The following is a 27,403-nucleotide window of genomic DNA, read 5'->3' as shown; positions in this document are numbered from 1 at the left end:
TGTATCGGCAAGAGTGTACAAGCAGAGCCGACTCACTTGTACACTGAGTGACGAGGTTACATGCTCGGGTCAGAGGCCCCTCCCCTCTCCACTGTATACAATCGGGAAGAGAACTATTAGCCCCAGGGAGATTCCATGGGTACCATACAGTTGCTGATCGCCACCTCCCATTCCCCCCACTCTATTCCAAACTGACAGCCAGAGGTGCAGGGGGAGATGGCAACCCCCACAGCGGCAGAACACCAGGGCACAGTTGCAAATGTGACTTCTGCGATCCTGAAAGTTCTGCCACTGCCTGCAGGTATACCTTCACCAGTACTTTATCATGTGAAGAATTTATTGGAAAAAACACAAAGCTCGTCCAGGATCTGATCATTTCTGATGATTAGAAGCCCCTCATTTATGGGATTTTTTTTAAACATCTCTGTTGTATTACATATTTTAATATATAACCCTTATATTTTCCAGGGCTTTTTTTGTAATTGCTTTTTTTTTTTTACCGTAAGTTGCATTATACAAACCAAGACCGAGGTATTGCATGGTACAATTACGTAAGTAGGCTGATAGCATAAACATCATTAGAACTACGAAGACAGCTCAACAATTATGGGCATACAAAATAGGAGGTCCAAGTCTGATGTTTATAAAGAAACTGAGAGGGCACAGTGATAGACAGAACCAAAAGTTCCCAACCTATACAGAAGAGCCCTAACTTAATAATGCAACCTTGTTGAATATAAAGTGAGAAATACCAGGGTCAGGACAGAACCCCCCCCCCCCCCCCCCCCCCCCCGGTGGCCAGTATAACCCAATAAGGGAGCAAGGACGAAAAGACAGGATCAGGTATATAATAATGCCAGACTGCAAATGAGAAGTTTCCAAACTTAATGGGAAAATGCATAAAGGGCGACCAACAGGAGAAGGGAGGGGATTGGGAAGGGGAAACAAGCACAGAAGAGGGAGATAAGTGCACAGGCCCTATAAAGGAGAAAAAGTGAAGGGAACGAGAAGAGAGACATTGAGAGCCGAAAAGTATATATTATATAGATAATGTCACAGGAGTGACATATCAGGGGTTCTTCCCATGGTTTTTGGGTTATCAGATATCCCATAATTTCTGCTATATTTTGTGGAGAAACATTTTTTCCAAACCAGATGGCAAAATGTCAGTCAATTGCTGTCTCAGAATAAAATTCATTAGCCCTGGTGTGTATATATGTGGATTTTTTTCAGCACGTGAGAAATATATTTATGTGTTTCAAATACCCTTACTACATACTAAAATGTTTTTTTATTTATATACTTTTTATATGTAGACAGTGAATCACATTACAGTGTTTTCTTTTTCTAGGTAAAAACACCCCAGTGAGTCAGCTGAGTACAACACATTTCCAGAAGTCCAGTGACCCATTCCAGCCATTTGGGACAGAACCAGGGGACCCTTTTCATAGTCGGAAGGCATTCACAGACCCCTTCAGTGGAAAAGACCCCTTTGCCACTACACAGCCAGGAAAACACTCTAAGGGAACATCTGCCGGGTTTGCAAACTTTGGCTCTGTAAGTTGAATTTCTCTTCCCTCATGTAGAGAAGCCTCTGCTGCCACTGAGTTGTGTAGCTCAATATAATGCTGCTGATCCCCCTTCTACACTGGGGAAGATGTAAGTGTAAAAATGTAAAATACTGAACCTTACTTGGCTTGTTTTGTGCAACTCTGCCACGTCCAAACGTGCACTATGAACTTGTTTCTGATACCGAAACATTATTTCTACTGAGCAGGACATTTGTTTTTTAATCCGTTATGTTTGAAAAGGATAACAATGGATACAAAATTGATCCTGTGTAACATTCTTTGGTTTTCTATAGCTTCTCTCTTGTGTGTCCAGTTATTTTCATTAGTAGTCATGGAGTTCTAGTTACCAAAGAGAGGAAAGCTGGGATTCAATGCAAGATACCCTAAAGTGCTTGTATTTTGGGTTTCCCTGTCTGTGCACAGATGTAATCATTTACCTTCTGCTCAAAGAGGAATATTCTCAAAGCCTGGCTTTCTGATAATAGCAGTGTCCATTGTAGAAGCTTTTGTATTAGTGTCTTCTTCAGACTGAATTTTCTTTTCACATTTTAATGTTTAGGAATATATATATATATATATATATATATATATATATATATATATCCTTTTTCTTGAAGCGCAACTTACTGCTGCTTGTTTTTACTCTTTTTTGTTTCCAAATTTTGAGCAACTGTTTTGAAATGTCCATCTTTTGCTGCTCCAACTTTTAATGTTTCTTGCATGTCTGCTTTGCTATATTTATGTAAACAGTAAGAACTTGTGTGTTTTTCAATAAATAAGTCTTCAGCATTCCCCTCCCTCTGTGTATTCCTCTGTGGGTCAGTTCCTTTTATGTCTCTACTGTCACATTTTAAACTTTTCAGTGAGAATACTGATGCATCAAGTAACTAACTCTCCAAACATGTAAGCAGCTTTTGACTTCCAAAAAGAGAAAAAGTACTAAAAAAAATAACCAATTTGGAGAGCCTATCAAATAAAAAGTTCTGTAATTTGGAACTTGGAACTCTCAGTGGAAGGATATTTCAAACAGAATATAATAATTCAATATGAAAAACATTTAAAATGCCTTGGTCATGACAAATGTATATACAAAATATGTAGGGTTGATGATTTGCCTGTGTAAATTATGCAAATATGTTTCCAAAAGCTGGAGACCCTGAAAAGTAGTTTTGTGGCTAGTTCTAGACCCCTCTGTTGCTAAAGCAAAGTTTTAGGGCTAATTACAACGCAGTGGCTGGTGTGCGGTGCAGTCCAACAGGATCGCTGTAGTGCTTATGTGCCAATCTTGGCACATCACACTGTTCACTTTTTTTTATTACATTTATATATATATATATATATATATATATGCATTTTTTTGAAAAGTCAGTGACATTTAAGTTCAGTTGGCTGCAAGTCAGCAAAATAGCCTTGTGCAATACTTTTTTTCAGAGCACACCACCCGCACCTCACTACAATGCAGTGGTATGAACCAGGCACTCAGGAGGCAAGGCGTTTTGCCTTGTCATGTGGTGGGACTGCACTGGAATAGCTCTCCCATTGCATCTGGTATGAATGAAATAAATGCCGCTGCAAAGTAAACATAGAATACTCACCTTTTCTGTTGCCTATGCCGTTGATATCTGCAGTTTTACGAAAATCCTCCAGCTGAAGTATGTGCAGAATCTGACGCTTTCAGTAATGTCATTTACCTGGTTCCCTATTATGCTGCTGTTCCTCCTCCCTCTGTCACAGCCCTGACATAAGCGCTGGTGGATAAAACCAATAAGTGCAGTGGGGGGGGGGGGGGGGGGCAGGAACAATTTTTTGCCAGAGGTTATTTTTTAATTATGAAATCTCTCCAACAGTGTCACAGAATGCAATGAAACCTTGACTGTGGTCATAACTGCTTTCCACTGCATACAGAATTAATAAACACAATTTTGGCTGGAGGTTGATATGGTTGTGGAGTAGTTGGGTATGATAAGCTCAGTATATAAGAACATCACTATATTCAATCTATACCTCTTCCCAGTGATCTTTGCATAAGTGGAGTTTAGTGGTTTTAAGATTCATTGGTAAGGTCCCTGTTTAAAAAATACCCCAGTCAAAATATTATAGGGATATCATGGCAAAAAAAAAAAAAATAGAAAAAGCAACACATCTCCTTTTTTAAAGCCTGTAGCTAAAATAAAAAGTAGAAAAATCTCAAGGAACTAACAGTTAGTAGGATGTGTCCCTTGTGCTTATTTCTCTACTGTGAGTGGAAATCCTCCTCTGTCAGTGCTTTTCCTGCCACTGTCGTTTCTCTGTGCTGCAAGGGTAATACAGTTTCTCTGTGCTGCAAGGGTAATACAGTTTCTCTGTGCTGCAAGGGTAATACAATTAAAAGCCTGTCACAGGCTCTCATCAAGAGAGCCTATGCCCTTCCTCGCCACCCAGCTCTGCCATTCATAGAAGCAGTACTACAGCTTCTATGAATTAAACACAATCTGTGAATGGAGGGGGCACCCCTTTCAATCATCCGCTCATTTAGAGATCGCTTTCCATTCATAGAAGCTGTAGTACAGCTTCTTTAGATGGCAGAGCTGGAAAGAAAGGGTGGCATAATTGGGCAGTATTAATGAGAAGATGATGAAGCTGCCTAAAGATTTTTGCACTTATAAGTGTGAAATTGAGCAGACGCCCTGTGGTTCCTGCCCATATGCAGAAGCCTTAGTTTCAGAAAGAGGAAAGGTTCATATTAAGGGCACATTGACTCTTATCAGTTAAGTTTCAGACAATAATAGAAACATCAGGATGTGCAGTAGCAATGATGTGCTATATTTAAGAAAAATAGCACTGTCAAAATGCTGTAATTGCAGGGCAAGCAATGGTTAACAGGTGCCTTACAAATCGGAAGCATTGGCAGTCACGTAGGTAATGCAGTTGTCATATTGGCTTTACCTTGCTTTTATGGATTTCTTAAATAACTTCTCTGTAGTTCATGTTTAATTTAAATGTTTCTGGGAATTGTAATGTACAGTGTCTGACGTTTTCAGTGCTGCTTCACATCACTTTGCTGTAGGGTAACAAAAGCTTCCATGTAAGTTCAGGACTCTTGCCCCAGAGGTGACACCACTATCTTATCTGATTTTTCCTCCTCCTTGTCCTGGCAATGTCACTTTAAGACACTTCTGCCACTCTAAGACAAACGAACATCTTTTTGTGTAATCTCAAAAATCCACATTGTGTTTCCTACATTAAAAAAGTTTGTCACTTGGGAGAAACATAAGCTACAGATGGCCCCAGATACCATAAAGGTCAGAAGGAGTGTTCGCTTAAGAATTCAGGAAGGTAAGCAGTTTGTTTCAGCTTCTTAGAATTTCCATTGATTTGTTGATAAATCTCAGCACTTTACTACTGTTTTTAAGCTGTGAGAGGAGTATATATAGCTTTACCTGAAGGTTTAACTATTAAGTTCTATGAATAAAATAAGCATTCACATTAATAAAACTGATTTAACCATAATCCATATGTCATAAGCTGGAAAATGTTGAAAAATAATGGCAGTGTAATGTAGTCCCTTTGTGAAGGGGGAAGTGGTTAAACACTAAATCTCAGGCAAAGTGCTCCTTATCCATCTGTCTAGTGCTTGCAGCTGCTTCCTTCTTGACTGTAATTTCCTACCCTGAACCCAGTTTCCTTTTCCTGCTCAGAACACAATTGAAGCAAAGCTTTCCTTTCCTCTTCTTATGATCCTCAGAACTGAAGAGGAGAAAGACAGGTGACAAGATACACAACCCACAAAAACCTCAGAATGGCTTTACCCAATTTTTTTTTTGACAAACCTTTGATTGTTAATGCTTGCCACATACAGCCCTATGCATACAGTGTTTTGTTGGACAAAAGGATGCAGAATGGTTGGATTATTAGTACAGGTGGTTTTATGTTCTTTCTTTTGGCTTTCTTTCTGTGTAAGTTGTACAGATCTCTACAGAGTAACATCAGAGAGCATGCCTTTCTGGTTTTCTGACTCTAAATATCATATTAATCAGATATTGTTGTCTGCAGCTATACCTTCCCATAGGTAAATAAAATACTAATAAAGCTTTAAAAATATATTTTCTTGTGACAGACTAGCATAAGGCATTACAAGTTGAGTCTTGTACCAGGATGTACTTACAAACCCAATAAAGCTAGATAATCATAGGCTTATTTTCCTTTTTTTTTTCCACTTTTTTTTTTGCAAATGATAAATCAAAGGTAGGAGCAATGGCTCCGATTTCCAGCTTAAAACCGAATGACTGAGATGATATAAAATACATGGCAGCATAGAAATTGTATTATATGTTGCTATAGAAAGGGATTGTAACTAAAACAGGAATCACTAACATTTTTGCCAGCTGCATCAACTGAATTTACTCTGTTGTTCATTGAGAGACGCAGAAACAAGGTTTATTAACACATTAACATGGGTTATATATCGCCACCTTCAGGTAGCTTGAACTCTAGGACAAATAAGTGTAAACCAAGCCTCTAGGTCTATGTAATCCCTCCTTCACCAGCCATGCTTCAGTTTAGTCTAGTGTCCTTAAAGCGGGATTCCACTGCCGTTTTTTTTTTTTTTTTTACCTGTGTCACTGTTGGGCGATTCCTACCGGGTCTTTGCAGCCACGATCGGCGTCTTTTTAACCCCCGGTGTGACGATTTCATTGCTAAGGAAAACTTTTTAAAAAAAAGCAGTCCGGCGGTTTCCATTTTCACTGTGGGCGTTTGAAGCCCACAGGCATTTACTTCCTGGATGCGATGACACTGAGCTCCCAGCTTCCACTGCTCCATCTCGCACATGCTCATTGAGTGTCCTCTTTGTTTTCCTTCCTTTTGTCTCCTGTGCTATAGTGGTAATGGCTGATAGAGCTGCCTGCCCACTTTCAAAATGGCAATTTCGGCTTGACTGTGTCCCCCATGGATTCCTGGGAAATAGCTAAAAAAGTTCCCAGGGACCATTGCGAAGCCGATAAACACGCCTACTCCCACGGGAGGAGAGCCCAGAAGTCGGCATAAACATTAAAAATAAAAGGTAAATACTGCATATTATTTTATTTCAATGGTCATAACTGCATCTATGTTCCAAAGCCATTTGAATAAGACGAACTTGCAATTTTCTGTACAAAACCACTTTAAAGTGTTTCTAAGGGCTTTTTTTATTTTATATATATATATATATATATATATATATATATATATTATAATTAAAAGAAAAAAGGTCATTCCTGTTTTGTGCGATGGCATTGCACAGAGCTAGTCTTTTGCCTCTTTTTAGCAGTCTCCCCCTCTCCTTGTGAATGCCCCCATGGAAAGCCATGGCACGCTCCCAAGCCAGGCTGTGCACGTCCATAGCGTGGCTCGGTCATGAGCCCCCGCTCCTTCCTTACAGGATTTGGCTAACAGCAGTAGAAGCCAATGGCTTCCACAGTGAAGCCTGTGAGAGGAGGGTGTAGGGGTGCCAGTGGGGACAGCGCTGGATCGTGAAAGGTGTTGGGTGTTTAGAAGTGGAGAAATAGCTAGTGGAATTGTTTTTACCTTAATGCAGAGAATAAGGTGAAGAAAAAAGTTATGCCTTTAGAACCACTTTAAATTGCATGGACATTTGTTTTCAGCTCGGTTATTTTAAACTTTACAGAAAAAAGTTCAGATGAACCTTGGTCTCCTTCATAATATGGTATTTAAAGATTTTTTGTTTTGTTTTGTTTTTCGTAAAGTTTTCTGTTTTTATTGTATTTTATTTACAGCTACATCATATACTTAAAGCTGAATTCCAGGAATTCAGCAACTTTGTATAAAGTGCAGGCATACAATGAGTTAAGTCCGAGGTACATGCCATTTCATGCATTTATTTCTATTTACATTTACCAGGTTTATAACACTCCTGGAGGAGATACTCTGGCTGTGAGAAGAGTGACGCACACGCAGCAGCTATGCCTCTCATCTGCTGCCGATTCACAGAAGCCTTTATATTTTGTAAAAAAGCTCACATGATACAAAGGCATCTGTGATTGGGCAGAAGAAGGGGAGGGGCAGGCATAGCAGCTGCATCACCTGTACCAACTGAGTCCAGCCTTGTAGGAACTCCTAAAGCTATCTTCCTGGAGCACATAAGCATGTCAGATGTAAATTAAAGAGATTTCAGGAGGTGGCATGCACCTCGTTGGACTTAACTCATGGTATGCCTGTACACTTTTTTTCCCCTGGAGTTCAGCTTTAAATGTGATCACAATAATCATGCAGGTAGGTTTAAGAGCACTTTTACCACCATAAAGATGACCCTTCCCACATGTAAAATTAAGGTGTGTTTTACACTGGCTTCAGCTTGTATTAAAGCAGTATGAACAGCAAGCTTTTATGAAACTTTCAGCAATATTTTGGAAAGCCTTTGGCAAGTTTCAAGCATCTTTTTGTAAGCCATTAAAGCACTCTTCAGCTCCTGATTGGAAACCTAATACACAGATCCAAATGGGAGTGTTGAATGTCACTTTAAACAAACTGCTGGAAAGCTGTCAACAAGCTTCAATGAGTGCTAAAGCCTGCTAGCAGCTTGTTTAAAGTGGCAATCAGCACCCACATTAGGATCCATATTCAGAATTTACAAACTGGAGCTGAATGGTACTTTAAAAGCATCAACAAAGCTTGTAAAATCTTGCTGTTCATACTGCTCTTAGACAAGCTGAAGCTGATGTGAAACAGGCCTAATATGCCATTTTACACAATTACACACATTGTATCACAAAAATAACAATCTCTATAATAAACAATTGTATCCAAGTGTCTTCAAAGTTTCTTTTTATCTTCCATCACCTCTGTGTGTATTACTACAAATTCAGGTCAAATTTGCCTTTTGGAACAATCATTTCTTTGGTAATTTCCACTTTTTCAGACCATATCATAACTGAGTAATGTAAAATATATAAAGCCCCACATAGTGTTCTATTACAATTCAATAAACCTAAAAGCCATTATCAAATGCACTCACATCTCCTGGTGCAAGCAACTGCACCATTGAAATGAATGTGCATCTGCGCCCACGCAAAACACAGCTCACAGGGCTGCATCAGTGTAAATCTAGCCTAAAGGGGTATTTTAGCCTCTCTTTGGTGATGCTTAAATCTGTGCTAATGCCTATGAATTTTGGGTATGTATATTCACCCTTTTTACCGATATTCGGAAAGAGTGAGCTGGATTAGTAATGACCTGATTTAATGACCTGACTTATACTTCCTATTAGATTGTGTCTATAGATAGACCATACAAAAAGATAATTGTATGGTCATTTAACCACTTGACCTGAAAGATTTACCCAACTCACCTCCCCCCAATGACCAGGGCATTTTTTGCTATACGGCACTGCGTTAGTTTAACTGACAATTGCAAGGTCGTGTGATACTGTACCCAAATAGAGCTTTCTTTTGGTGCCTTTTTGATTACCTCTGCGTTTATTTTTTTGTGCTATAAACAGAAAAAGACTGACAATTTTTTGAAAAGAAAAAACAATATTTTTTATTTTCTGCTATAAAACATAGCCAATAAAAAAATTGAAAAAAAAATCTAATTTCTTCATATATATTGTAAAAACAAAAAAATCCCAATAAGCATATATTGAAAAAATTAAAAATCCCAATAAGCGTATATTGATTTATGCAAACATTATAGTGTCTACAATCTATGGGATATACCGTATTTATGGATATTTTTTGTTTATACTAGTAATGGCTGCAATCAGTGGCTTATAGCGAGACTGATATTGCGGGCACTAACTGACACTTTGCGGAAACCAGTGACACTAATACAGTGATAGGTGCTAAAAATATGCACAGTCACTGTACTAACTGGTAGTAATGCACCGAAATTTCGGCCGCCGAAACATATCGGCCGAAAAAAGCCCTTTTCGGCAATTTGCCGAAAGAGAAAAACAGCCGATAATGGAGCCGAAAATGGGGCGTGGCCTGGGTGGGGGCGGGGCTCCGCCCCCCGCCCCTGGTGACGCCCATCATGGGGGTGTATAGCGCAGGAGAGCCACCTCCGCCGCCTGTTTGATCACAGCATGGGGAACATCACAGCTTTCATTTCAATAGCTGTGTGTTCCCGGCCACGCGCCGTCACACACAGCCCCCCCCCCCTTGTCCGGGCACTTAGATAGACAGATCATCCGCAGGATTGGACGGATGATCTGTCTATCAAAGTGCCCGGACAAGGGGGAGGGGCTGCGTGTGACGGCGCGCAGCCGGGAACACACAGCTATTGAAATGAAAGCTGTGATGTTCCCGGCGCTGTTATCAAACAGGCGGCGGAGGCGGCTCTCTTCCCTGCACACAGTGCACAGGCTGGCTGCAAAATGGCACACAGGCTGCAATGGGACACACTAGCTGCAATTGGCTGCAATGGGGCACACTGGCTGCAATTGGCTGCAATGGGGCACACTGGCTGCAATTGGCTGCAATGGGGCACACTGGCTGCAATTGGGCACACTGGCTGCAATGGGGCACACTGGCTGCAATGGGGGATGCCTCCTGTACCACGTCCTCTGTCTCTGACCATCTCCTGTACCATGTCCCCAGTCTGACCATCTTCTGTACCACGTCCCCAGTCTCTGACCATCTCCTATACCGTGTGCCCAGTCTGACCATCTCCTGTACCGTGTCCCCTGTCTCTGACCATCTCCTGTACCATGTCCCCAGTCTCTGACCATCTCCTGTACCATGTCCCCAGTCTCTGACCATCTCCTGTACCATGTCCCCAGTCTCTCATTTTCGGTATCGGTTTCGGCACCAAAAAACCCATTCGGTGCATCCCTACTAACTGGGAAAGGGTTAAACATCTGGTGCAAGCAAATAGTTAACTGTGTCCCTAGTACGTGATTTTGTGTACACAGTGTGCTGCTTTTACTAGGGGAAGAGATGGATTCTAGTCCCTGCTTTGCAGAGACACAGAATACATCCCTCCCACCCATCAGAACCGAGATATTCCTTGTTTACATATACATATTTCAGGTTGAAAAAAGTCCATCTAGTTCAACCAAAAAAAGGAAATAAATACAATCCCATATATACAATCCTATACCCACAGTCGATCCAGAGGAAGGCGAAAAAACCCCAGCAAGCCACGATCCAATTTGCTATAGCAGGGGAAAAATTCCTTCCTGATCCCCTGAGAAGCAATTGGATTTTCCTTGGATCAACTTTACCTATAAATGTTAGTATCCAGTTATATTGTGTACATTTAGGAAAGAATCCAGGCCTTTTTAAAAAGCAATCTACTGAGCTTGCCAGAACCACCTCTGGAGGGAGTCTATTCTACGTTTTCACAGCTCTTATGGTGAAGAAACCTTTCCATATTTGGAGATAAAATCTTTTTTCCTCTAGACATAAAGCGTGCCCCCTTGTTCTCTGTGATGACCTTAAAGTGAATAACTCAACACGGAGTTCCCTATATGGACCACTCATGTATTTGTACATGTTGATCATATCCACCCTTAATCTCCTCTTCTCAAGAGGTAATAAATTCAGTTCCTCAAATCTTTCCTCATAGCTGAGCTCCACCAGGCCTCTATCAGTTTGGTTGCCCTTCTCTGCGCTTTCTCCAGTTCCCTGATATACTTTTTTAAATCTGGTGCCCAAAACTGAATTTAGTCTTACTAATGATTTGTAAAGAGGTAAAAAGTTATCTCTCTCTATATCTCTATCTCGTCCATACCTCTCTTAATACAAGAAAGGACTTTGCTCACTTTGGAAACAGCAGCTTGGCATTGCATGCTATTATTGAGCTTGTGATCTACCAAAACTCCCAGATCCTTCTCAGTTATGGATTCCCCCAGTTGTACTCCCCCTAGTATGTATGACTTATGCATATTCTTAGTCCCCAAGTGCATAACTCTACATTTATCAACATTAAACCTCATTTGACACTTTGTTGCCCAATTAGACAGTGCATTGAGATTGGTTTGTAAATTAGAGGCATCCTGTAAGGACATTATTACACTACACTGCTTAGTGTGTCATCTGCAAAGACAGAAATGTAGTCCCAACCCTGAAGTAAGAGTCATTAACCAGTACTCTCTGAATTCTGTATTTTAGCCAGTTTTCTATCCATTTACAAACTGATCTTTCCAAGCCTGTAAAGTTCACCTTACACATTAGTCGTGTGTGGGGAACTGTGTCAAACACTTTTGCAAAATACAAGTATACCACGTCCACAGCCACCCCTCTTTCAAAGATTGTATTTAGCGCCTCATAAAAATAAATCAGATTTGTTTGACAACTTCTGTCTTTCATGAATCCGTGCTGTCTGTTGCTAAAAATATCTTTTTCAAGCAAGAACTGGTCTATGTGGTCTTTTACTAACTCTCCGGTATCTTCCCGACTATAGTAGTTAAACTAACAGGTCTATAGTTACTTGGCAAAGACTTTGATACCTTTTTAAATATGGGCACCGCATTGGCCCTGCACCCATCCAGTGGTACCATTCAAGTCATTAACGAGTCCCTAAATATTAGGAACAATTGCCTTGAAATAACAGCTCAATTCTTTTAGGATCCATGGGTGGATGCCATCTGGTCCAGGTGCTTTATCCACCTTTAGGCCGGGTTCACACCGCTGCGATGCGGGAACGCCGCGAATTCGCGGCGTTTTCCCGCATCGCACACCTCCCGCCGGCAGTTCACACTGCCCTATGCGGACGGCTGGGAGTGTCAATGATATGTTAATGACACCCCCAGATCCGTCCGCATATCGCAGTGCGATCTGCCGACTCGCACAGGAATCGGATCGCATGGTGTGAACCCCCATGCGATCCGATTCTGTTGCGGACCAAAAAAAGGGTCCCGTGCGAGTTTGCTGCGGGAGCGATGCAAATTCAGCCATACTATCTGTATGGCTGTACTCGCATCGCTACGGAGATCGGATGTGATTTGCGGTGCGAATCACATCCGGATCTCCCCCCCGCAGCAGTGTGAACCCAGCCTTATTCTGTCTAAATATTTCTGGACCATGTCACTTTTGAGCCACTGTGGATCATATGCTACTGTGTCACTACCTTCCCCATTATGGACATGGGCTCCACCATGCACCTTTGTATACACCGAGCTGAAGAACGTATTTAATAAATTTGCCTTCTCTTTGTCCCCAGTCACCCACTCTAGAGTGAGAATTCTCTGTGTATTGCAGATGATCAGTGGGTGCCAAAGGACATTGAGGGCCCGCCACCAACAGATTGTCTTCTGCTGTGAAGGTAGCAGAAGCGGCCTGCCTGTTACATGCGTGCACCCCGCGCAGGGGGATTTGCAGAGTCACGTATATATATGTGATACTGTGCAAGAGATGCTCCCTGTAGCAGTAAAACTGCTATGGGGCAGACATTAAGTAAAGTTTATATAAAGCCAAAATATTTTGTTTGTAGGGAATGGTTTTAATACAGCTAAATGAGGCATTGAATACAACTCTGCGCAGGAAGCTGGGGTACCCATGTACACCAGCTCAGAATGGGTCTTAACTTTCGCCAGTTTCCTAAACTGAGTACTGGCGGTAATTATTTAGGAATTTGTTACTGCCGGAGTGACAGTTTCTTAAAGTGCCAGTAGTAAGAACAACCTGAATTTGATGGATGGGTCAGTAATGATACCAATACTGGTGCCAATGCTTGCATGAATTAGGAGCAGGTAGTTCTAATGGGAGCTGCCACCAGAAAGTGTCTTTCTGACTATTTTGAATACCCCTGAATATATAATTTACTGTTTGCAGGTTTGTTCCAAGTCAGTGACTCACTAAGAAGTAAAGGTTGGTTTTGGATGAACATCCTAGGCTTGCCTGAACCTTTAAAAATCTCCCATTTGTTCTCCTAATTAATTGATATTATATGATAAAATATAATAATGGCTGAAATGGGCATATAAAGTAGATTTTGGCAAACCTTCCATACTCTCTTGCTAGATAACCAAAATAAAATTCCAGAAGTCTTTCGAGATAATTCTGATTTGTGGGTATGGTGATTATTGCTCTTGCAGCACAGGGAACCTGGGTGGAGCTCCAGCTAAGCACACTGTCTGTATGTTCTGTGTTCATTTGGGTTTCTTCTAAGTACTTTGGTTTATTTCCACACTCAAGAAAACATACTAGTAGCTTAAACAGTTTCTTATTAAATCCACCCTACTATGTGCATGTATTGGAGAAGGTTTGTTTATTGTAGCCTCAAACCTAGTGTCTTATAGATAGCTAAAGGCCCCGTTTTTTGGGAAGAATACACAGGGAAAAGGTTTTATTTTGTGTCGGCTTGTTTTATTTTTTTTATTGCTATTTGTCTTTTTGTCTCATAATGCCTGTTCTTTCTTTTCTTGTCTGAGTGAGAGATGGTGAGGTTTAATCTCCCCAGCTGGGTCACAGACAACAATACAAATTTGCAGAAGTTCCATCCTTCCTCCACTCTATCCAAAATTGGTTAGAGTTGGGCTTGGACAAGGTTGCAAAAATAACCATAGTCCAGTTTTTTCTATAATTTTTTCAGCTGTGTTAAAGTAGCAAAAGTAAATTATGTTGATTTTCTTTCTAGCCAAACATCTTGTCAAAAAGAAACAAGTCTTTTTTTTTTTTTTTTTTTATGTATTGGTCTTCAGCTCAGAACTGCAGAGTAACCAACCTATTTATTTTCATATCTCACAGTTTGGGAACGAGGAACAACAGCTAGCATGGGCCAAACGAGAGAGCCAGAGGGCAGAAAAAGAAAGACTAGATCGTTTAAAACGACAGGAACAAGAAGATCTGGAGCTAGCTATTGCTCTCAGCAAAGCAGAAATGCCCAGCTCTTGAGAACTGCATCATCTCCTGTACCCGTACACCCTGTGACCATGTGACAATATGCCAACTGTATGATGACAAAAAAGAGAGAGGGAGATGAAAGTTGAATACGCCATCACTTTTGATGTCTTTTTATTTTTTAACAACTAGCCAATCATGGGAGAATGTTGGTTTTGCCTGGCTGCCATCCAGTTATGACTATTAATGGAAGGTTTCGTCGTATTCAGCTGAAAATAATCTCATACAGTGACACTGTTGGAGCCATCGTTTTATTTGGTTTTCTCTTGAATGGCAACGAGGAGAATTTTATTTTAAAGATTTTTGCACCCACAATAGTTTGAACTGAATTCTCAAATTTTCATCCATGACAGGTTGAACATAGAAGCGCTACATAGAATAAGAAAGGGAAAGCGAAATATCCTCATATTTCCTGTATTTTTATTTGCTTTTACAGATACTGATCTCTAACTATAAAAAGGCAGCTAGCTCAGCAGTACAGAACTGCAGCATTTCCAGTGTTACATATCACTACCAGAAAATATAAATGGTTAAGGATTGACTAATGTTTAAAATAATAATTCTTTGCTGGAGTGAATTGTAATATATAGTTACACTGTAGGAAACTGGTATCCGTTTGGATCATAAGAGTGGTGTGCAACGTTTCTGTACATGGAAAAGAATGGCTTGCATTTTGCGTGTGTGTTTTTAAATGCTAGCTAAGTACCATCTGATAATCTAGGTTATAGATCTCGTAACAAATGCAATCTGTGCATTATTTTAAAGCAATGCATTACACATTAAAGGTCATCCCCACCCATACCTGCTAGTTTACATTTACATGGTAGTTTCTACCCTTATCTGTTATGCTTTGCCGCATTTAACCCCCCTGATCCATCAGGTGAGCAATATGTCTTTGGATTGGGGACAGGTGAGCATACGAATGAGAAGCGGTGGCTGAAAGCACCACAAAAATTGTGGACGCTTCTGCAAAATGTTGGATTTGTCTAACTTTGATATATTTTCTCCAAAAATGCTGAAACTCATCTTGTTATATATCATTTTATTCCAATTTTTTCTCTTTTAAGTTTCTTTAACTATAAGTATACATATTCCATGCCTGGCCGATCCCTGTGGAAGCAGAGAAACACTGTAGTGGTCACTACTACTACAGTTATTCTCGTTGTCTTCTCGGTCCTGTGCTGAGCTGCTGCCCTGCTACATAGTAACCAAAACAGAACGCAAAGTGTTTTCTGATTGGAGGAGGTGTAGATTGTGATGTCACAACCACACTTCTCCATTTTATCCAATCAGAGAATACTTTGCATTCATTATGAAAAATGCAAGGTGTTCTGTGAATGGCACCAGTGCCAAGCAGGTTGACCCCCTGTGGTTACAGGGCAGCTACTCGTCTCAGGATGCAAAAAATGGTGAGGCTCACAGTAGTAGCAGTGGCTACTACAGTGATTCTCTGCTTCAACAGGGATTGGCCAGCTAGGATATATATATAAAATATATATATATATATATATATATATATTTACACTGGTATGATTTAGCATCATATGCATTCAAACAGGAATGACATATCCTTTTATGTATAAAGATGTCTTCTAGATTGCCTTTAAAAGCAAAACAGACTTTTGCACCTTTCTGGCAAATATGATACCATCACTTTTGAATTCCATATGTTCTTATTTATTTTTGTCTTAGTTTATTCTTTTTCAACATGCTTTAGTCTTGCCCAGAGTTTTTCAGTGACGTTTAGGTCAGGATCTTTTTCTGGCCAATCAAGAACATTCATATGATGAGAAAAAACATTCCTTTGCAGTTTTAACAATATGGCAAGAAGCATTATCTTGTTGAAAATAATTTTCCTGTGAAATGTAAGGGAATACCTTTGGTTGCATCGTCTCAATAGGGTTATTTACTAAAAGCAAATGGCCCATGCTTTCTGCAGTTGTATTCATTTTCTCCAGAGCTTGCAATCGTGTGCATGCAAAAAAATGTTTTTTCTTTTACATAGTTGAATAGTAGGTAAGGCTGAAATAACACAATCCATCCAGTTCAACCTGTGTTGGTGTACGTGTGTCAATGTCTATAATTATTTCCCATATCCCTGTATGTTGTGTTCTTTAAGATATACATCCAAGAGTCTTTTAAAAATATCCATACTTCCCCCAATTTTGGAAGAGAGTTCTGCATCCTTATTATCCTCCAGTCCCCTTATTAGTTTATTTGCCGCCCTTTTGGACTCTCTCCAGCACATTCCTTCTGAGGACTGGTGACCAGAACTAGACAGAATACTCGGGCCTAATCAGAGTTTTAAAAAGTGTCAGGATTATAGTTTTATCCCTTTTTTTATGCATGCTAATATTCTGCTGGTTTTGATAGCTGCAGTTTGAATGCTTTTGCTCAATCTGTCATCTACTAGGACCCCCAGATATTTCTCCAGCCTTGATTCCCCCAGAGATTCTCCCTCTAGTGAGCAGTTTACATTTGTTTTTTGCCCCCAGGTGCATTTCTTTACATTTCTCCACATTAAACCTCATTTGCCATTTGTCTCCCCAGTCCATTATTTTGTTCATCATTCTGTAAAATTTCTATATCCTGATGTGAAGTTATTGCCCTGCTTATCTTTGTGTCTGCAAAAACTGAGATTGAGCTATTTATCCCATCCTCTATATAATTTATGAATAAATTGAATAGAATTGGTCCCAAGACAGAATCTTGGGGTACCCCACTCACCACTTCCAACCAGCCTGAGTACATGTTATTTATCACTACCCTTTGGACACGTCCCTGTAACCAGTTTTTTACCCAAGCACAAACCTTATAGTCCATGCCTGCAGATCTCAGCTTGTAAAGTAAGCGTTTATGGGGAACTGTATCTAATGCTTTTGCAAAATCCAAATGCACCAAGTCTACAGGCCTCCCCCTATCTAGATGGCAGCTTACTTCCTCGTAGAATGTTAGCAGATTGGTCTGGCAGGAACGACCTTTTGTAAACCCATGCAGATTACTACTAATATTTTTGTTCCTCTGTAAATTTTTGTATATTGTCGCTTATCATCCCCTCCAATAATTTACCCACTATTGATGTTAGGCTGACTGACCTGTAGTTTCCAGGGATTTGTCTCTGCCCTTTTTTGAATATTTGTACCACGTTGGCTTTTCTCCAATCAGCTGGTACCAATCCTGTCAGTATGCTGTCCACAAAGATTAGGAACAATGGTCTTGCTATAACCTGACTGAGTTCTCTAATGACTCTCGGGTGTAAGCCATCCGGTCCTGGTGATTTATTTGTGTTAAGTCTTTCCTTGACTCCGGCCTCTGTTAGCCCACGAGAGTATGTCATGTATTGTGTCACTAACAGTAGTTGCGGTCGGTAAACCCCTCCTTTTCAGGCTTAAAAACTGAAGAGAAGAAGGCATTTAATACAGTTGCCTTCTTTGTGTCATCTGTAACAATCCTTTTATGTGTGCAATGTGCTCTGATTTTGCCTTTTTACAGTTAATATATCTAAAATATTTCTTTTTTTTAGCATTCTAGAAGATACATCAAAGAGGTTTTTACCATTTTTTAATTTTGACATTTACAGCAAGAGGAGAAAACTACTTAACTTATATTATCATGTATAAAACATACATTGCTTTATATCTATGATGGTATATTTACCCCTAAAGTAGTGGACCTCGCATAACCAGAGACTTAAAAACAGTTGTATTTAAGTGATCCAGGACCTCCGCATGCCTCCTCAATGTTCCGCGAGGTGAGCCCCCAATCCGCAGGGCTTGCAAGGAGCCCTACGTGGGCTAACACTGAGGAGGCATGCGGAGGTCCTGGATCACTTGTAACACGTTGTCCCTATGATAAATAATGTTACCATCAATTTTGGCTACCTCGCCTTATGTGTATTGACCAGAGCTCATATTTTAAATTCTTTGTACAATTGAATTTGTTTTACTAAATAAAATAATAATTTTTTTTTACAATCGATATTATTCTATTCTTGCTGCTAAAAAGCCCCGTGGGGAATTTTTCCACGTTTGTGGTCTTTGTGCAGCTCTCCTGACTCTCGCACATTCCATGATATATTCTTTACAAAGTGAAGTTTTACCACATGGATATTTACTAATTAAAAAGAGTGCAACTACATTTGCAAAGTCTATTATACTTTAGTAAATCAACCCAATAGTATTTTATCAGCTGTCCACATACCTTCTATAGGCTGAATACAGTCAACAGCATGATTAGACATGGAATCCCACAACACCACAACACTCTAGGATGCTTCATTGTTGCTGTTGAATACTGTGGAAGCAGGCTTTGCTAACCCTTTGGATGTATTTCACACCATCCAAAGATTGATTTTTTTTTTTTGTTTTTGTTTTATCACTCCAGATTACCAACTGTCCAGCTTAGATGCTGTTTTGCCTGCAAAACACATCTTCTGCTCCGAACACTGAAATATGGCTTCTTGATATTCTTGCGTTTAATCCAGTAAGAAAAAGTTGCCTTCAGATTGTTTTTTTTTTTTTTTTTTCATTTATACACCACAAGTTTTGAGATGTAATTTAATGTTGTCTGCTGTTCTCCTTTCCTCCAGGGCCAATCTTTTGACTGTAACCATTGGGGATATCCACCTTATTTATACCTTTTGGTTAGATTTAGACATTTCTACAAATCTTATACCTCAATAAGAGCTTCAATACTCCAGATTTTGCTATACCCCCAAGACATTTTTCTTTTCTATTTATAGTCTCAAAAAAAATTCTATTTGTCTGCAAGTAACCTATCAATAAACAGTTAATACTCCCATTGGTCAGCATGACATTCTAGCAATCTTTTACTAAGAATCAAGAATTCTTTGTTTTGTTTGGTAAAACCCTTTTATGTTGAACAGTTTTGGATATATAGTATTACTTTGTCAATTGATTTAGAATTACATTAAGAATAAAATAATCTATGACGTGATGGGTTTAAGCACATTTTACGGACAAAATTTCAGATCAAATTGAAAAAAGCCTTAATTTATCACAGGTGTTCACAATTTTGCCCACTAATGTAAACCCCTTAGAAGCCTGTATTGATGGGTGTTTGCGTCAGATGTGTTTTGCACCCCTACACAAATGTATGGGCAAAAAAAAAAAAATCACAAAACCCACTTGAAGCAGGTCAAATGCAATTGCAAATTAATTATGAATGACCTCAGGAGCATCTCAAGTGAATGCCATCGACATGGGCCCTTGGTGATGTTCATGATAGAACCCAGTGGCAAATTATGCTGATACACTCCTACGTAGATTTTCCATAATGTAGAAAAGATTAGTAATGTGTGACGTCTAGCATTAGTAGCGTGACACCTTTGGGGGGAAGGAACTGAGACGCAAAATACTGCAAGGAAAGAATACTTTTTGCAAAATAAAAATGTAATTGGTATTTCTGTTCAAAAACCGAAATACATATTTTGAGTGGAGTTGGCCTTTGGTGCACATTGCATGTAAACGTGCAAATGAGCATATATCCTCTAAAAATACATGGAAAATGTGCCCATTTTTCTTTTAGCCTATCAATATTTACAGAATATATATATATATATATATATATATATATATATATATATATATTTGATACCTATGTAATCATTATATAGATTGTCTTTCATAGTAGCCTGATCAAAGATTGAATAATAGAATTATTTCATATGGGACCAAAAAAAAAAATGAATATAGTAGTGTCAAGGCCCATTCACACATCTGCATTTCTAAATGTGTTTTTATGGCTTGTGGTGCCAATCTTAATGGAATTTAAACATAATTACTATATTCTTAGGCGGTTACCCACTTAACCGCATGTATGACACATCTTAAAAAGCGGTACCATTTATATTTGAGTCTCTGTTTAATGTGCTGTTTTTAGATATACAGCAAGCTGGATTCGGGCCATAAATCATTCATTTTCTTTCGTTCAACAAGCAGTCCAGAGAACCACAGCTTCCACCTAACTGCTCATCACACATGTAATTTGCTTCATGGAAGGATCATGGGCATTTAGTTGGATGCACTAGTAAAATTAAGCTTTGTACACAGGGGCAAACCTAAACGTACACCAAAGGGCCATGTTTTGCCGCACAGGGTGCACAGGTGTTCTGCGCATCCTCGTGTGGGAAGACCTGTTCATGTTTATTGGAACAGAATACGTGTATGTCTTTTTTTTTTTTTTTTTTTTTTTTTTACATTTCTTCAGTTACTTTTTGGTTTCTTTGCCCTTACTCAAGATGGCCACAGCCAGAAATGCTAGTGGGTTGTTTTTCAAAGTGATTTCTCAACAAAATAATGCATGGAGTCATGGATGGAGGAGTTTGCTTTCAATATTAAAAATTTATTAAATAGTGTTTGTGGTCCTCCGATGAAGTGAAGATCTGCTTTAATGCCTTAAAGAAAGATTCCTCTGACATTCATAAACATTTACTGGCCCTTGAAGATCAGTAAGAGAGATGAATGTTCTTGTCATTGTGAAAGTGAAGTTTTTTTTTTTTAGAAAAGCCATTACGTTTGATTTATAATATGTCTTTTATTTATACACCGAACTCTGGGATATTGTATAAACTGTGCCTAATCGCCATACACAATAATAGTTCAATAGCAACCAACTTCAGCAGATTATTAAACAAATGGTGCAAGGTTAGACAACGCTCAAACCCAAATCTAATGAAGTCTGTCTGTTTGGCATCCTTTCCATTGTGTAGGCTTTGCATTACTGCAAATCTTTAAAATAATGCACATTTTGAAGAGTTAATATGGAACAAAGGGTTAACGAGTACCATTGTGGTTTTAATGCTGTGGTGAGGAGATATTACTTAGAAGTCACACGGTATGCAAACCTCACACCTACAATACTATTTTCTTTGTGGGATTTGTTTTTGTTTTTTCATTATCTTTTGGTGAATAGCAAAACCGCCTTAATAAAAAACATTATATGCAGACCCCTCATAAAGATGATCTTGATTTTCATCTGAACCAAATGCTGTAACATGACATATATATTTTGTATTAGTTTTTTTTTTCTTGTTCCTATTAGAACATGAAAGGGGCAATCCACCCTAAAGTTATATTTTAGTTTTTGGTAGACACTAGAGAGTTAAACCACCTAATGACACATCTCTTTTTGACTTTGGCGTTGAGTTCCCAGGCCTGTTTGAGTACTGTGCCAATTACTGTATATCATTGAGAATAGTCCACTTTGTAGTAGGACTAAAACTTTAGGGTGGGTAGGAACAGACATGGGACTATGGCAGGAAGATCTCACTGCTGGGGCCCTTCAGAGCCCATTCACACAATTGTCTTGCTGAAACAAGTGCTAATAAATGGGTAAATGTGCATTGTGTTGCCGTGCTATCCTTTTTAAATGGCAACCCACCATATACATACAGTAAGTGAAATGCCCCTGTGCTATAGTGCAGCATTATGCATACATGTGAATACTTGCTAAAAAAAAAAAATAGTGCAGTCACATTTTTTTTTCTTGTTTCAAGGTGCATCGATAGCCCAATTCAAATGAATGGGATGCCTTAACACAACACAGCCATTGCACAAGGAAATGCCCATTGATGCACCACAATAATGTGAATCTGCCCTTAAGAATCCAGGGAGAGACTCAGCCCATCAGCCTTCACAATATTCGTTTTAGGTGGACTGACCTCTTAACTCATTGTGATGTATTTACCTGTACCTTTAAACATTTGTGAAAATATGAGACTAATGCACTTTACTGTGTGCAGATACAGAAACATATCGTTCGTTTGAAGCTATTCCCTTGCTGGATACAGTCCATAAGGAGAAAAAAAACAGGGAAGCTTTCCATGTTGATAAAATAATGAAAATTCAACCCCCCCCCCCCCCGTATCTGTGCATAGCTACTTTACATCAGAAAATCATTGATGCATTCAATAAAAATGTTACCGCTTGTTATAGGTTTATTGAACAGCTTGCCATTTTTTTTTGTAATAAAAATGTTAGCAAAAGTGTTTTTTGAAACTGTATGTGTCATTTAATCACTATGCTGCCAAAATGCAAATATGTGAAGTGAGAAAATATATTGGTGACAGTTCCCTTGCCTGTAATGTATTGTTGACGTTCACTTGAAGGGTACATACTTATTTTTGCTGTGGTGCATTTACTCTGCAACGTTTGTCATGCAGTAACCACAATGTGACCACGAATACAGGCGTGTCCCAATTTGTTTTCTACAGAGATTTCTTAATTTAGTGCTGTCTGCACTGATGACTGGCTGAATGTATCAGCCTTATATTAGTCCATGTGGGGATAGGACATTTGTAGATGCAGTCGAGGTGTGGACACTTTAAAATGAATTGTAACTCATTAAACTGCCGATATTACTGTGAAGTAGACATCTAAAGCTGCTCTGAGGCATTTGTCACCAGAACAGGTGTTCCCTTTGGAAGATTTACCCTCACCACTTTTTCTGCTAAAAACTTTGATTTTGGCTTTCTCATCACTTTCCGTCTCTGTCAATGGTCACCTAATTGGGGAATATAAATCTACCCAGTTGGTTCTAAAACAGAACAAAAAAATAAAGTTTGGACAATGCATACATTTTAAAGTGTTTGAAAAACCTAAGAAATGTCTTATTTGGTTTCCTTTTGGTTTTTAAATACACAATTAAAAGCGTTTTGATACATCTGTTTGGTAAGCGCGAAACAAAATTACTTTTTGATCCTACCAGCAATCCAATATGTTCCTCATTTTCCTTTGCACTTTGAAGTTTTATTTCAAGCAGTGGTGGCTCTCAATTCACCTCTGTGAACTTAAGACTTCCTCCCTAACCTGTGTTGATTAGGATGTGGGGGAGTTCTGTAGTACTAGCACACCTTCTGTCCTAGAGTGTCAACACTGTTCCTCTAGAGATACTGTACAGAGAGTGAGCGTTGTCACCCTAGGACTGGAAGTGTTTAAAGCGGGAGTCCGCCGGGACTCTGCGTTTTTTTTTTTAAAGCCAGCAGCTACAAATACTGCAGCTGCTGACTTTTAAAATAGTGACACTTACCTGTCCAGCGCGCCCGCGATGTCGGCACCCGAAGCCGATCTCTAGATCGTCTCTCGGGTCCTGCCGCCGCCATCTTGGGTATGGGAATCAGGAAATGGAGCCTTTCGGCTTAATTTCCCGGTTCCCTACTGCGCATGCGCGAGTTGCGCTGCGCAATAAGGACGGTCCCCGCTGCCTCTGGGATCTGTGTGTTTCCCAGCAGGCAGCGGGGCACTTGCGGAAAGGGGCGGGCACTTGCGGAAAGGGGCGTAATCTACGCCCCTTTCCGCAGAGAGCTATCCCGGAAGTGGGTGCAGATACCTGTACTGTACAGGTATCTGCACCCCCCTCCCCCCTGAAAGGTGCCAATTATGGCGCCGGAGGGGGGGAGGGTTCCGATGAGCGGAAGGTCCACTTTAGGGTGGACCTCCGCTTTAAAAGAGAAGTTTTTTTTTTTTAAATCATACTTACCTAGGGGGATGCAGCTGTGATCCAAAGCTGCATCTGCCCCCCACCAGCTATTAAACCCCATACACTCTATTAAATTTCTGCAGATTTTTGTCAGATTTACCAAAACCATGTAGTGCAAGGGCCTGCCTGATTTCATACAAATTGAAACTCTTAAGGTTTGACTTCATATTATATGGTTTTGGTAAATCTGAAGACAAAAATCTGCAGAAAATGTAATAGTGTGTATGGGCTCTAAAACTGAGGACTGAGAGGGTAAAGGCTGCTGATCACTCAGTTCTCAGCACTCCTTGAGAAGAGAGCTGATGACTATAAATCACCGGCTCTTTGCTCTGCCCCCCCCCCCCCCCCCCTGCATGCTCACTGGAGCGCTGGGCTGCAGAGGGGAGGACTAGAGCGGCTGGCTAGGCTCCCAGCAGCTTGCTGAGAGTCTGAGCCGGGTGCCGGTCCAGGGATCTGGGTGGATCACGATCAATGGTCGTGATCTTTCCCCAGCGACATCAGCAACACCAAGCTTTGGCTGTACTTCTCCTTTAACTGGCACCTGGTGACAATAAAGGGAGAACATGTGAAAATAGAAACCGAATGCAGCCAGCACATCTACGTACTGGTCCGTTGCAATGTATTACATTTGTATTCTTGGATTTATGTTTTACACACTTGCTTGTCAGCAGCACATACCTTTCCTTCTCTGCTCTACTTGTCTGTTCAGGACTGAAGAAATTGCATGGTACTTCTGAGGTAGAGCACCAACACCATGACATGGGAGGAGTCTACAAGCCTGTGTAAGCTACAACTTGAATGATTTGTAGCTTCCACAGTTTCCCCTGCTTCCAGGTAACCAAACTGAAGCTGCCCATGCATTAGAAGTCAGTAAATCAACTTCTGTTCAACCACAGTGTCCATACATGGATCGAAATTCAACCAGTCCCAGCTGAACCTGCCAAATTTTAATCCATGTATGGCCATGTTAAGTGACAAGTGAGAGCAAAGGAAATGAGTATACAGTGCTGGGAAAGGTGGTGGTTAAAGTAAACTTGTCAACTCAAATTCCTAAGTTTGTGCCTGACTTCACCCCCTCCCACACTGCAATGCTAGATTCTGGCACCTCTAGGCGCTGCAACACAGTGATACTGGAAATTTAATAGGTTTAAGGTGCAAGCTGTAAGGATTTCTAAAGGCTGAATTTTTTTTTCCTTCAAAATAACATGTTAAACGTACCCGCTCTGTGCATTGGTTTTGCACAGAGCAACCCAGATCCTCCTCTTCTCATATCCCCTGCTGGTGCTCTGGGCTCCTCCCCTGTCAAGTGCTCCTATAGCAAGCCACTTTCTATGGGGGCACTCGTGCATGCCTGCTCTGAGTGTCCATAAGACACATGGAACGGTGCTCGTCCCAAGTCTCTCCTGTGTGTCAGCCAATGAGGAGGCAGAGAGCCACTGCTGGATCAGGCTTGGGTAAGTATGGGGGGGGGGGGGGGGGGGCTGCATTCCGAAGGTTTTTTACTTTCATGCATAGAATGCACAAAGGTAAAAAAAAAAAAAAAAACCTTAAGGCTTTACAACCACTTTAAGACTGTCATTTTGATCTTGGCTTCGATACCTAGCAAGCTACAAACATTCAGACCTTGCACTGGGTCATGGTAACAGCCCTAACGCCTCAACATTTAAAGCCCTATTAAATTTTCTGATTACTTGAGCTGAATGTATTGAATGTGCAGCAAAAAGGTACATGTCAAATGTCTTATTAATGTTATGCTTCCAATTACTTTTTCACCAGCCAAAAATCCAGTTACAGACTGCAAAGAAGAACCACTGTTATGTATGTGGGAGCAGTGGACCATCACACCCTACCCCCAACACCACATCTCTCATGTTGAGTCGGAGCTAAAGCTCTCTAATAAACAGAGTGTGGACACACAGAGAACAGGGGTCCTTGTTTTTAAGCCTGGTACACACTAGCAGTTAGTTTTTTTGTTAAACCCAGCATGCAGAACAAAAAAAACCGGAAGAGCTCAGGAGGAGCTACTGTACTAACCATTGGCTGAGATCGCTGATCGGCAGACCTTTTTCAGTCATGCCCTTTCAACAGCCGGACCAGCTGCCATACAGACAGGCTGAATGTGGGCCAGTTTCTATTGAACCAGCCAATAGCACCTGATATTCTGCCCGTGTGTACGAGGCTTTAGCTTGCTGCCAGTACCATGAATATTGGGCTGGTGCTGAGCAGTAATTAGAGGAATTAGAACAGTAAGACATTGACCATATGTACCTTTTTGATGCACATTCGGTAGACCTATCTATAGCAGTGATGCCGAACCTTGGCACCCAGATGTATTGGAACTACATTGCCCATAGTTCTCAACTACACTGCATGAGCATCATGGGAAATGTAGTTCCAAAACATCTGGGGTGCCAAGGTTCGCCATCACTGATCTATAGTAATGGGAAGTGTCAACTGGGCTTTAAACACAAGTCAAAGTGTACCTGTAGTGTAAAGTAATTACTGAGAGGTGCTTGTGTGCACCTTTGTTACTGTCCCAGACTTTCTCAGGTTCTCCTGAGCATGGGGCACTCAGTGTGCAAATGTCAAAGTTCTGCCATGCTGTTTTGCAATGTGGTCTGCTCAGGAAACATAAACAAAAAAAGTAAATGCCATCTTTACCTACTTCCTTCCTTCTTGTATGTCTATGTAACCCTACAGGTTTACTTTAAAGCCCACTGGTCATCCTCCTTAGGGCTCAAAAATTTCCTGAAAATGTTTCAGATGGGCTCCTCTTAAAAAAAAAAAAAAAAAGTTTTTATATTCGTCACTAGTAAGCTATCTGAAAAAAACAAAACTGGAATGCGGGTTGTCTGTGTCTGCTGGAATAAGAAAGGTCTATAACTCATTAGTGCCCTTTTACTACCATCTCAAACATTGTTTTTTTTTGCACGTAGTTTGACCCTCAGCATTAAATGCCAAGAATTTGTTAAATGTTCCCTCTCAACCACAGGTACCCTTCAGTTTCAGAATACTTAACAATAGCTGTTAGGACAGCAGAAGGGATAATATATGAAATATTAATCCATTGTGTGTATATTGTTTAATATAAGAGAAATGTTATTGTTTTAATATAATAAATGAAAAAATTACTTTTTTTGGAATCTGTCACTGTTGTGGTGTTTTTTGTTTTGTTTTTTTTATTTCCCTTGAATATTTTCATCCCTTTTATAGACATAACTCAATTCTGAAGGGTTTACAAGTCACTTTACAACCTAGCACAGATTTAGTTTAAAGTAAAGTACACCTGTTATTATCTAGACTGCCATGCACTTCATCAAAACTAAAATGTATTTTCTTAATTGTACAGGACAGTCTTAAATGTGATTTTTTTTTTTTTTTTATGCAGCCACTTTCATGTGATTAGACGCTGGCAAAAACAAAGCAGCAGTCACCCCCCATATGACCCCTCCTATTTCTAGCAAACCTCAGTTTCTTGCTAGTGTCCTTAGGTGATGGACAGCTTCTCTCCCCTAG

General features: G+C 40.1%; 1 protein-coding gene across 4 annotated transcripts in view; it reads left to right on the top strand.

The window, feature by feature from the left end:
• The window catches only part of EPS15L1 (epidermal growth factor receptor pathway substrate 15 like 1), a 302,041-nt gene extending 275,011 nt beyond the window's left edge, over nt 1–27,030 (top strand). For 3 of the 4 annotated variants that reach the window (XM_077475481.1, XM_077475480.1, XM_077475485.1), the window contains 3 exons: nt 1,352–1,557; nt 14,237–18,871; nt 21,906–27,030. In XM_077475481.1, coding sequence (XP_077331607.1) covers nt 1,352–1,557; nt 14,237–14,383 — 353 coding nt within the window. In that variant the 3' untranslated portion in view covers nt 14,384–18,871; nt 21,906–27,030. The remainder of the gene's footprint in view (nt 1–1,351; nt 1,558–14,236; nt 18,872–21,905) is intronic. The other variant, XM_077475483.1, reaches the window with a different exon arrangement.
• Nucleotides 27,031–27,403: the final 373 nt, after the last annotated feature.

The sequence above is a fragment of the Lithobates pipiens genome, unplaced genomic scaffold, assembly GCF_037356315.1.
Source record: "Lithobates pipiens isolate NorthernLeopardFrog02 unplaced genomic scaffold, aLitPip1_a1.2 Scaffold_13, whole genome shotgun sequence".
NCBI lineage: Eukaryota > Metazoa > Chordata > Amphibia > Anura > Ranidae > Lithobates > Lithobates pipiens.
The sequence above is the reverse complement of the archived record's forward strand: the minus strand, read 5'-3'. Positions and strand labels throughout refer to the sequence as shown.